Source organism: Symphodus melops (assembly GCF_947650265.1).
Source record: "Symphodus melops genome assembly, chromosome: 13".
Taxonomy (NCBI): Eukaryota; Metazoa; Chordata; class Actinopteri; order Labriformes; family Labridae; genus Symphodus; species Symphodus melops.
In genome coordinates, this window is record NC_136703.1 from 18,870,128 (window position 1) to 18,882,617 (window position 12,490).

Below are 12,490 nucleotides of genomic sequence, written 5' to 3' on the forward strand. Positions count from 1 at the left end.
GGATTGAATGAGGGGAAACTTTTGACACACTGTTAGTCTACTATCTCTTTATGAGAGGTCACCTGGGAAGAGGACAGGTGAGCCGCTGTAACACCACGTTAACCCAGGATAGGGGAGACTGCTGTCCCTCTCTGAAAGTTCATCACATCCCCCCTGAGTTGTCGGTTCAAAGTCATGATGGGATGTCTGACTCACTTCTGCTTGGAGCACGGTGGAGCTCGAGCTCTTCACGCCAACTCCACCGTCAGTGACGTCTGCGTCACGTGTCCGTCTCTTCCCTCGGTACGTCCGTCGTATTTTCCTCCCCTCCACCGCCTGCTTCAACACTGAGACACTCGAGATAAACAAGCGCAAAAAAAAGGGGGTCGCTGGAGGGACCGGTCTGCCTCCTGTGTCACCAGCCGATGGACAGAGGGGCTTACACCTAGTCTAAGTTACAGTAAAGCCCAAACCTCACGTCAGTCTGAGCACATATCATTGTAAACTTTTTAAATCCTTCGCTGCATAAACTGCGCCCCGACAAAGCGAGGTGAGTGTGGTTTTCTGATACACATTTACACAAGTGTTTCACCTTTCACAAACTTGTGTGTGTGAGCCATTGTAAGCGCTTACCTTTGCGGGCTGCGCTTTGGCTCAGCAGTGCTGGCCAGCTGCATGTCGCCTGCTTAAAATGGCGACAGCCAAACGGAGGGAGAGAGAGAGAGGGAGAGAGAGAGTAGTTTTTTTGGGCTAGGGTCTTACCTTCCTTTTGACTTTGAATTTGCAACGATTTTTGAAAACCTGTCGTGTAGACAAGCCCATTTAAGTTGGGGCTCACTCCTTCGAACTTGAGCGGAAGATGAACACGCATCATTTTGGGAAATGTTTGACGCTGCTGCGCTCAGGGACTGACGCTACAGTCCAAACACAGTGTTTCTGCTATTTTATTAAACACCGGTTTTATCTACACCTTAAGAGACATACTTTTCAATGGATGAGTAGAAATATGTTGTTGTTGTTTTCTTTTTAAAGCCAAGGCGTAACGATATGTTTGTAAACATCCGGCACATTTCCCCATTTCTTCTGTGTGGGTGATGAATGAAGAAGTAACAAACACACTTTGACTTACAATGTTTTCAAAGATGTCGTTTAGAAATGTACAAGTAGTATCCTAATTAATCCACAAGCTTGTGTTATCAGGCCTATGTGTCATAATGTAGTAACAGGCTGTAGTTTAAAGTCAATGCTGAGACACTTTCTTTTTTTTTTTACTATGCAGACTTCAAGCTTGATTCCTCGTTGCCCAACAGTCAGTTATGAGTTTGCAAGCTGTTGTTGCCTTGGTTATTTATCATGTCAGTGTTGTCATGAGTGTGTGATTCCAGGGATTAGAGCAAAGCTTTCCCAGACAGCTAGTTTGTGTCTGTTGTGTCCACGTGAGTCCCTGGCATAGACAGCTTAGTCCAGCTCTTTATCTGTCAGTGTTCATCTTTCACTATTACAAAAGGCCAAATACAATATTAGTGTTCTTGAGAAAATACTGCAAAACACTAAATCTGGGGTCGACATGAGAAACCATGCGTCTCAGATGTTCCAAATAGCTTGACGAAAGTTTGTTGACGTTCTTGTTATGGTTACTTTGTATTATTGTTGTGCCTAGTTTTGCTGTAGCCTTTTTCATTCTGTTCGTTGTCTGTGCCGTGTCGGTGCTGGAGCTTGTCTGTACATTGAACAGAATCCCTTACCCTCCCATCCGCCTCCTCCCTCCCACCCCTCCCCCCCCCCTTTCTCTACTTCAGTTTCAGGTTTGAAGCAGACTCAGGTTTAGTTGCTTTGAATAAAACTGAGGATTTATCACCTCACATCGAACTGAATCTGTATTTTCTCATCTGTTAATCATTTCGTCATTTTGCTATCTTTTTCTCTTGTATGTTTTCTTTTTTTAAGCCTTGAATGGTCAGCTGACTGTGTGCGTCTTCCCCCTAATTTATGACCCTATAACAGTAAGTTTCATCTTCTCTTTGTAATGACAATTTATTTCCAGATCTCCTCCAAGAAAGACCGCAAAAACACAGTAGGCTGCAGCTCCAGAGTGTTTCTCCCTCGCAGTCTTTGGGGTAAAGCAGCGTGATCCAATCACACATCCAGACCGAGTAAGCAGGTTTGGGTCAGCAGTAGTCGCAGCCTCTTGCTCTGCTTGGCTGGGTAACAGCTTGTGAAGTCAGCCATTTTAGGTTGGACGGCACAGAGCATGGTGCTCCGCCATTTTTTTCTTTCCCTCCCCTCTCAGCAACCCAGTTGTAACGCATGCACTTGCAGTGGCCACAGCAATGCAGCTGACTGCAACCCATGGAGCCGTCCACTCCCTGACCTGAGATCAGCCCAAAAAAGTACCCAGGAGTAAAGGCAATGGAGTGGTTTACTTACTTTTGCCAGTACTGTGTAGTGATATAATAAGGTTTGATCAAATAATGTTGTGATTTAGTCCATTTGCACAAAAGGTGTAGCTGTGGTTCTCTGCAAAGGTAGGACTGTTACCTTGGAGTTGATTGACAAGGGGAGCTTAGTTGGATTCATGTCTGGTAAAGGTGGGAGGATAAAGTATTTGCCAAGGCATTTGTGATTTGGTTTGGAGAGAAAATGGCGAGTGATTTGAATGTTGGCGTTTAAAAGAGAGAGATATTTGCCATGGGGTTTTGTGTTTTGGATCGCGCTTGACAGTAGCTTGAATCTATGCGGCTCATCTCTGAAGAAAAAAAGATTATTCGGCCCTGTTTTTGTATCCATGTCTCGGTTGCCCACAGTGAATACAGAAGACCTGCGGGCCTCAGGCCCCTGTGGACCAAACACAAGGGCCACTGAGAGCAAAACACAGGGCTGAAGCCCAGTCAGATGCCTGCACAAGGACTCATACACTGAATGAACAGGAAGAGACATCAACAGCCAATCGGGTGGCTTGGCGACAGTGACCACACCTAGCTCAGAGACATCAACACCGCGTGAGGGAGGCACTGAAATAGGAGCAGGGCTGGGACTCTCCAAATACCACTCACAGGGGTGTGTGGAACAAACAAGTCCCACTAGAGCCAGGGACTGGATGGCATGGGAGATGTGTGTGTGTGCACGGTTGTAGGCCTGAGTTTTTACCCACACGCATGTGCTTTAGAGAAATGAGCTGGTGGGAGAGAGAAAGAGAGGGAGGGGGAATAGGAGGTGGTTGCCATGGGGACAGTAACACACCAGTGGCGCTGCCGACCTGTCTCCCTGGGCCAAACTTGCTGGGAGAGGGAGGAGAAGGAAGGAATGGAGGGAGGGGAAGCAGAGGGCGCAGAGACGGCTGGAGAGGGAGGGGGGAGAGGGGGGAAAGCGAGGAGAGAGGAAGGAAGAAATGGAGCAGGAGGACTGCTGGTGTTGCACACCTTTTTTCCGTGTGCAATTGTAACACAGACGTGCATTAACACTACACCTTTACTCTCAACGAGGTGAGGAGAGGGACATGCAGCTATGCAGCCAAGCTTGCATTTAGCTACTATGTATGCATGCTATTATTGGCCTGCACTCAGAGGACACAACCCAGGCCAAGACGAGAGTCAGGCCAGGGGATGAAAGGAGGTCATGCCGTGCTGAGCCAATGATGAGGCGTACATAATATAGGTTATGAACCAGGAGGACGAAAAGATTGTCTTTGTGTGTCACTGGCAGATCTCTGACTCTCACACAGGAAAAAACTGGCAGCCTCACTACCTCAGTAAACAAGCCTCACACAGACATGCAGGCAGCCACCCCCGCACGCCACATACACACACACACACACACACACACATTCGCACATACTCGCGCACACACACACACACACACTCGCGAGCACTCAAGCGCCCCCACCTCCCTTCTCTCCACGCTCAATGTTACAGGAAACCCACACATGCAAACGCTGACACACATAACAGACACAAACCTGACTTCAGCATGTGGTAGGTCAACATATGTGCAACATCAAATTAGAGTTTCTTCCCGATGAGTCGACAGAACTCGTGCATTGCAGAGACATGAGCTGCCAATTTCGACTTGCCAATAATAGCTCCGGCTTGTATCATGCATTGTTTCAGCTCTCACCTGTGTGAGGCCTGTGGGTGTGTGCTGGTAGCTGTCCTTTCTCTCTATCAACTTATGTCTGCAGATGTTTTCACACACTTGCGTGTTCAATTTATTCGCACTCAGTCGACGCGTGGAGTCAGCGTTGCCATTGTGTCCTAAGTTGTGATCGAATCAGATTGTATACTGAATGACAACTCGTGCTTTTGTTTTCAGTGCGGTTGCACGTTTAGCATGAGGCAATGAAATGCGTGTGTGGGCACATACGGCCATGGGAGCTAAAGTTCAGGTTGTCCACTGGCTGAAGAGCTCGGGTTGGAACATTCCAGGCTTTGCTGTGCAGTGAGGAGGGAGGGAGGGAGGAGAAGAAGGACTGTGTGATTGTATTTAGGGGCAATAAGGGGGCGTTGAAGAGCGGGGGTTAGCTTGGTGGATTGGTGTTGGCTTGTTGGAGGGGGGTATCGGAGGAAAAAAATTCTTCCCTGAAACACCTCAGTGCTTCCTTCCAAGACTGTTAACACTCCTCCTTCCCCCTCGCCTCCTCACCCCAAACTGGCCGCCCATCCCCCATCCTCCTCTCCCATTAGCTCTCCCTCTCTTCTCCTCTCCTCTCCTCTCGCCTGCCCACCCACACCCAACAGCACCACGTGATGGATGGTGGAGACTGCCCACCCATAAGCCTTTGTGTTGGTCATGTGACCAGCCTGCCTTGGCAGAGCGGTGCCCCCTGAAGCAGAACTGAATGGCAGAGGAGAAGAAGGGGTGCACAACAGCCCCAGTGAAGGGCAGTTACTCTCTCTGGGGGGGGGGGGGGGGGGGGGGGGGCAAGGGGCATCACATTCACCCAACAGTAGCAAACTTCATTTGCCTGTTAACCCCTCAAAGTCAACTCTTTAAAAAAAACAGACAAAAACAACCATATTGTTGTCAATCCAATAGTTCAACAGTAAATATATTTTTTAATAAGACAGCGAGTAGTTTCATTTTAAAATCTCAGAGAAGATCAGAAACTGTACGTCGCCTCGAACTAGAAGTGAAGTTGAAGGCGTTCAGAGATTGTTCACCTTTAAACAACAGTGTGTAAGGGTATCCATCACACCCCGGTCTTGTGAGGGTTAACTGGGAAATGAGCTAATCTACCATGACTGGCAAGACAGTGTGTGAGACTACGAAGGAAAGAACACATTGAACAAGCTATCAGCTGGAGAGAGGTTAAATTTATTGTACTGTATAACACTTACATGAAGTACAACGCTTACCTGACAGCGACAGCATCCTACATTAAGAGGATATATATATATTCTCTGACCTCGTCCTACACAACTTTAGTATTTGCATGGGACAGCTCTGTTTGTGTATATACTTAAGATTGCTTACCTGAAAGCCGGGTTTGACGGACAGATAGGCCTGCACAGGGAGAGGTTTGAAAAGTTTTAGGCTTTCTGTTTAGAGCTGTTGAACTCTGTAAAAACGTTGGCTTCTCTGTGCGTGAGTTGTCATGTCGGTGCAGAGTGATTGGGAGGGTGAGGGTGCCCTAGAGCTGTCCTCCATTACTGCATCACTACACCTCTGGAAGGAAGGAGGTGAAAATCCCTCCACAGGAAGTTTCACCATTTTTGAAGGAATAAGAGAAGGTCTAGGAGGGGAAATCTGAAGATTAAACTTCTCAGGATGTTTCTGTCTGTACTTCCTCCAGACGTAAAACACTTTTTTTTTTTTTTTTTTTTTTTTTTTTCCAGAGGAACATCTGTCAAACCACCCACTTCCACCTTAAGCATCTTAAGCAACACATTCACAAGTGAATAATTTGTGAACATCTTTATTAAGGTGTTTAGTGAAGCCACAGAGACTCTGGTAAGAAAATCCAGAATGTGCTCTCTCTGTGGGGGTGTGTCTGAAACGAGGGGAAGTGAGACAGAGTTGTGTGGGGGAGGGGAAAGACGGGGGTAGGACAGGAGCTCTCCCAAAAAGCCTCTAGTGAAGAAGCAGACTGATCTTGTTTGAACACCCTCATAAGAGAGTCAGCCTTGAGTTTCATGGTGAAGGGAGATGAGGAGGCGACTTTTTTGATGAAGACAGCTGACTTTAGTTGCATCTTTTTGGAAGGCCTTACTGTGACCTTTGTTGTTGAGTTTTACCTGGAAACGGCTGTCGAACGTGATCTTTGTGCAGCTGCACGGAAACGGGCTCGTAAGATGCATCTTGTGTTTTCTTCTCCTCACGTTTCTTCCATTCCAATCAAATTGCACACTCCGTAGCACTAAACCAATTTTATCCAACCACCTTCAGGTGTACCGTATCATATTTTGACAGGCTGTTCTCTCTCATTATCAGGATTTCCTTCACAACTGCAGTGAGAGCAACAAGTGGACCCATGGACATGTCGCGCCGTCCTCCGTTCTCAAGCCCCGGTCCATAGTCAACCAGAAGCAACCAGTTTTCACACTCGCACACGGTACATTTGACCAGTCTTCGCCACCTTCTGGTCAAACATGGCCAGCAAGAGGAAATCCAAGGTTCCTTGTATGATCCCAAGCAAGATAATACGCCAAGCAGAGGAGGTTGAACAAGACTCTCCTGTCTCCTTGCATCAGTCAGTGATATCTGGTGGGGGTCGACGAAGCCCCCTCGATCAAAAACAGTGTTCAAAAGCAGAAGCGGGGGATGCTGAGAAGGACTGCGCTGGCACTTACACCTGTAAGCCTTGTAACTTTGAAACCCATGACCTTAACTTGTTCTTGGATCATGTGTACTCTGGACACCCTGACTTCCGTGCAGACCCCAGCTTCTTTTGTGTGAGCTGCGGGGTTTCCGCACCCAAGTTTGAGGGGCTGGCCCTGCATAATGCCAGGGTTCACCCAAGCACTCTGAACACGACTCTGCAGCTGAGGAAAAAGGACAGGAGAGTGGTCGTGGAGCAGAACCTGGTGACCGGGGGAGAAACGGGGAAGGACAGTGAGATCTCGATCACTAAAACGCCAATTATGAGGATGCTGAAGGGGAAATCCGAACCGAAACGGATAGTGGTGTCTCACCCAGTCTCCGATGAGCCTTCCTTAGACCCTCACTCCCTCTCTGCCTCCAGAGACAGTGAGAGAAAGGAGACTGCTGCAGTGACAGTCACCCATGTTCCCACAATTGTTCACAACGGAACAACCAAGGTCACGCTACCCTCTGCAATCCAGATAGTTAACGGCTCCGGAGCATTGCCAATGCTCAAAACTCCCATCACGCAGGTTTGTAGTCGTCTCTTAAGTTGTTTGAACCCCTGAATATTTTTAGAAAATCACTTGTTCACGTATTTTCCTCACAGCGTAAGGTATGTAGTTTGGGGTCTCAGGAGGCAAGTATGATGTTAAAAAGACTTTACGGAAATACAAGATTGCAGACAACAATAGAGTCTGACACTTACATACAGTTATTTGCCGTTATATTATTGCTATTAAACAGTATCAACTAAAGAGCGATGAAATACATACTCGCAGGGTGTCGGGGGGGAAAACATTTTAGCATTTGTGAAAACAACATTTGACGATCCATTTGATTGGATAAATATTTTCTTTTGTTTCCTACAGGTGGTCTCAGTGGTTCAAAACCGAAGTTTTAATCATTCTGCATCAATAACAGCCTCCACAAATACTTCCTCCACCTCCTCGCAATCTTCCTCCAAAAATCTCCCCAAGGTAACTGCTCCGATTTTTTATTTATTTTTTATTTTTTCAGTGTCCTTGAGTTTAAAAGTGAACCTGTATGTTAAATAATGTTATAATCTACCATCATATCCTTTTTTTCATATTTGTTCGTCCCAGGTGATGATTCCATTGAGCAGCATTCCTACCTACAGTGCCTCCATGGATTCCTCGTCCTTTTTGAAGACTTCCTTCAGTAAGTTCCCGTACCCCACCAAGGCTGAGCTCTGTTACCTGACTGTGGTCACTAAGTTCCCAGAAGAGCAGATCAAGATCTGGTTCACCGCGCAGAGACTCAAACAAGGTATCAGCTGGTCTCCTGAGGAGATCGAAGAGGCGCGGAGGAAGATGTTTAACACCATCATCCAGACGACACCAGCAGGCTCCCAGAACCAGAACCAAAGTCACCGCAGCCAGGCTCAGCACACAATCACAGTCCTGCCTGCCTCTCTCGGGGCCGCTGGGATCCCTCACATCCTGCAGGGCTCTCTCGTTGGCCAGGGAGGGGTAATTGTTACGCAGCCTATGATGGCAAACGGTATCCAGGTTAGCAGTGCTCCTGTGGCCCTGGCTGTCACACCAAAGCCCCAGGCAGCAGCTCGCCCAATGATGCAGGCCCGTCCTGCTGCGGCCCTGGTGGCAGATAAAGGCATCAGCATGGTGGTGGGGACAGTGGGGAGCAGCAGCAGCACTGCAAGCAGCATCATTACCAGTAATAGTAGTAGGAGTGGGGGAGGAGGAAGTATTATTACAAGCAGTCAAGCTAGTGTCATCAACCTTAGTCTTGGAAGTAGTAATCACAGTAATGCAAAGGGGAGCAGTGTCAATGGAAAACACAAAGGGTCAGATGCTGACTGCAAGGACAAGAAAAATAGTAATATAAGCAGCCATGAAAATGACAAGAACACTGATAGCAGCAAAGCCAACACCAGCGCTGGGCAGAGTAACAACACAGAGAGCAAAAACAGTCCAGATAGAAAACCCATCAACGGCAACAGCAGAACAGTCAGTGACGGACCGAAGAGCAAAGATACCAACAGCGACAAAAACAACCCAACCAGCACGAGCGCAGACAAGGTGGACTCTCCCACCAGCGACTCTCCAACAATAAGAACAGAGGATGCTTCTTCCCCCGCATCGAAGTCTTCCTCACCAACTCCTTCAAGCAGCATGCCTGGCTCTCAGGCTGCCATTAACTCCTTCCTGGACCCAAGTTTTTTCAAGGGCAAGAAGTCTCAGGAGCAGCTCAACGCTCTGAAGGACAGCTTTCAGACGAACCAGTTTCCAGACCAGGAGGAGGTGGATCGCCTGATCTCTCGGACCGGGCTCACGGTGCGAGAAGTCCGCAAGTGGTTCAGTGACCGGCGCTACCACTTTCGCAATCTCAAGGGTCCGCGCTCCAGCACAGGTGGACAGAGTAAGTCTAGCAGTGCAGGGGGAGCAAGTAGCGGTTCAAGTACGCCTGGCAGTAGTGCCAACCCTATGGATCTGTCTGACAGCGGCAGCAGCTCTGGTTCAAAGACGCCCCAGCACAGCTCTGCACCCCTGAGTCCAATTGCATCACAAACTCCCACTTCCCCCACCACACCTTCCCGCCGAAACCCAAGACCTCCGTCGCCTGATTTCACAGCCATCCGGTACAAGGAGAGAGAACCTCATCAGGTGAGACTTTGCAAAGAAGTAGGGTTATACAGTGAGCAATTTTTCTCTCCCATGTGATCGGTCAGTTTAAGGTCAGAAAGCATTTTTTTTTTTTTTTTTTTTTTTTTTTTTCATTCTTTCAGTTGACGAGAGTCAAAATTCACTAATTCTTAGAATTAGAGAGGCTGATTCCAATATTTGGAAATATATAGCTTTCTTCTTTTCAAGTCTCGTCAACTCCATTGAGAGGGTCTTAAAAATTTCAGCAAGGGGTTTTAGTTATACACAATATAGCTGACAAACAAGCTCACAATCTGGGTGTGTGTGGGGGTTTGAAAAGAAGCAGCCTGCACTTCATCTCTGTGGAGATGTACTTATGATTCTTTGACTGAATTGTCCAAGGTGGCTTTGGTCTAAAAAAAAAAAAATGACAGCTGTTTGTGATCTTAGGATTTGTCTTTGTTTTTAAAACTTGTCAGTGTTATTGAAGTGCAGTGCTTTATTTTTGCTACATATTTTTTTATCACTTTGAAAACAGGGGTGTGCATTATGTCCATCCTAATCTGTTAATGTCCAGTTGATTTCCTCTTACAACCATTCCAACCAGTAAGGATTAGTTTGCAATGTTGTATAGCAGAGAAAAGATGTTCACATTCTCCACTCCTGTTTTGTGTTTAGCTGAAGGCTCTAGAGATGAGTTTTGTCCAGGACCCTGACCCACAAGGAGAAGAGGTGGACAGGCTGCGAAGTGAGACCAAGATGACAAGACGGGAGATCCACAGCTGGTTCGCTGAGAGGAGGAAGAGAATGGCGGCTGAGAAAAGGAGAGAGGAGGCAGAGCGAGTGTTGAGACAGGAGGAGGGGGAGACTGACGGGGAGGAGAGACAGAAAGAGGACTGTTCAGGAGAACTTAAAGTCAACCCCATTAAGATCAATCTGAAGATGCTCAAAGTGACAGAAGCCAGCGGCAAAGCTGAGGGCGAAGGGTCGGACAGCCCCACATTACCCCTTCAGTCCAGCAGCACGGCTGCATCTTCTCCATCATGTACCCCAAAACCACCCCAGTCCTCCACCCCGACACCCAAAACCTCCAACTCCCCCAAACCTTCAACCATTCGAGGTAAGAAGACCGCAGAGCAGCTGCAGCTGCTCAAACAAGTCTACGCACGGACACAGTGGCCCAGTGCCACTCAATACGATGAACTGATCTCAGGTACTGGACTGCCCAGACCGGAGGTAGTGCGCTGGTTCGGGGACTGTCGCTACATGCAGAAGAACGGACAGCTGAAGTGGCTCGACGCTCACCAGAAAATCGCTCTGGAAGAAGAACTTCAAAAGGTCGATGAAAAGATCTTCCAGGCCCACTTTAACACCCATGGGAGGCTGCAGGAGTCGCAGGTAAATATGACCAGAAGTAATGTTTGTTCACATTATTATCAGTGGCTCTGATTAGGTGACGCCTGAGAAGCAGTGGAACAATCTGTGCTGATCTGATTTTAAAATTCAAACAGGATATTTTTCCATCTGAATCATTAACATGACGAAGAATAAAGTGTCACTTTTTATCTTAGGATAAAAAACTAATTTAAAAGGTGTCTGTGAGTAACCTATAGATGGATGTTCCTGTTTTACTAATCTTCATTTTCAATTCCTCAATGTTTTAAATTGATCATTTCTCTGTCATCTTCAGTTGTATTTTGGATGTTACCTTATTAAACTACTTCAATGAGGTATCTATAGTAAAAGTAAAAATATGTTTGTCAGTCGAGCACATCCTCTGTTTTGTAGCAGTGCACTAATACAGGTTATTCTTCATCTGCAGTTGCAGGAACTGGCAGAGGCTAGTGGTTTAACTGCGGACTTGGTGAGATATTGGTTCAGCACCAAGGCGTCTTTGCACGGGGTGGAACACACTGCTGCTGCTGTAGTTGCTCAAGGTGCAGCAGCAGACCCACAAACAGGATCCTCCCCTCTGGAGCCACAGCCAGGAGGTGGGACGGAGGAGAAAATGGAGCAGTCGGTGTGTGGTTTCTCGACGGAGGCGGAGGAGGAGGCCAACCCTGACAAGACTGTGAATCCTACTGAAGGTAGTCTTTGTGTGTCGAGTTTCTAAGCATGTGACATACAGTAAAAGACCCTTTAAGATACACCAAACATAGAATACACACTATAAAAAGAATTCTTTCAGATGACTTCCTTTACACTAAAAACTGCCAAGCATTGTCTCATTAAATCAATTAGAAAAAGTATATGATGAAAAAATAATGTGTACCTTTTTTTTCTTGAGTCCAAGACCACACAATTTTGAATCAGGGATGTGATTCCTCCAGATTGTCACTTTAAAATAGAGACTTTGGACTTTATGACACATTCTGCTGATGGAGATTGTAATCATAGTCTAGATTATTTTAAAAATAGCAAAAATGTTTGCCATATTACTTCAGGGATCAAAAGCTAAAGTAAATTCAGTAATGGTCAACAAGAGTGGACTGTTCATAGGTTTGTGTACAGCTACAGCTTTAGAAATTGAGCAGGGCAAAAAATGGTTCAGAAACTCGACAGCTATTTAAATCTGCATGTTTGTAAAAGTATTTAAATGAATGTATTAATCATTGATTTGAAATTGTGCCACATGAAAACTAAAATACGTTTTTAAATGAACTAGATTGGTACGATCGAATGCTGCAGGGAAGAAAAAGATTGGTGAAGAACATCGATCCGAATACTTTTCAGTCCTTTGCAAATCACATCTGTGTGAATATAAAAAAACACTTTATATACTGAAGCTGCAATCAGAATCAGGGTTTGTATTTTTCCTGAACAATACTGAGATCGATTTTCAGAACACTTGCAGAATAGCTCTTTTAATAAGTTAATTTGATTGAGTGATTGTTGCAGCAGCGCAAAATTAGTTACCTTAATATTGGATACTATTAATTTAAATTCGGAAATGTGTTTTTTTTTATGACCCGTTTTGATTAGCTTTTTAATTGTGAGGTGGAAACCTTGTGCTTCAATGGAGATTACAGGAGATGAATCCTGAGCACAACATGACTAATTATCCCCCAGGTGAAGCATGCAAATGACAC

General features: G+C 46.2%; 1 protein-coding gene across 4 annotated transcripts in view; it reads left to right on the plus strand.

Annotated features, from left to right (window-relative positions):
- Window positions 1–12,490, plus strand: part of zhx3b (zinc fingers and homeoboxes 3b) — a 16,293-nt gene continuing 3,803 nt past the window's right edge. Inside the window, exons 1-6 of one of the 4 annotated variants that reach the window (XM_079359651.1) lie at window positions 1–282; window positions 6,406–7,307; window positions 7,647–7,754; window positions 7,881–9,422; window positions 10,080–10,799; window positions 11,224–11,488. In XM_079359651.1, coding sequence (XP_079215777.1) covers window positions 6,564–7,307; window positions 7,647–7,754; window positions 7,881–9,422; window positions 10,080–10,799; window positions 11,224–11,488 — 3,379 coding nt within the window. In that variant the 5' untranslated portion in view covers window positions 1–282; window positions 6,406–6,563. Of the gene's footprint in view, window positions 283–349; window positions 530–5,847; window positions 5,926–6,057; window positions 6,262–6,405; window positions 7,308–7,646; window positions 7,755–7,880; window positions 9,423–10,079; window positions 10,800–11,223; window positions 11,489–12,490 lie in introns of those variants that run through there. The other 3 variants (XM_079359649.1, XM_079359650.1, XM_079359652.1) reach the window with 3 other exon arrangements.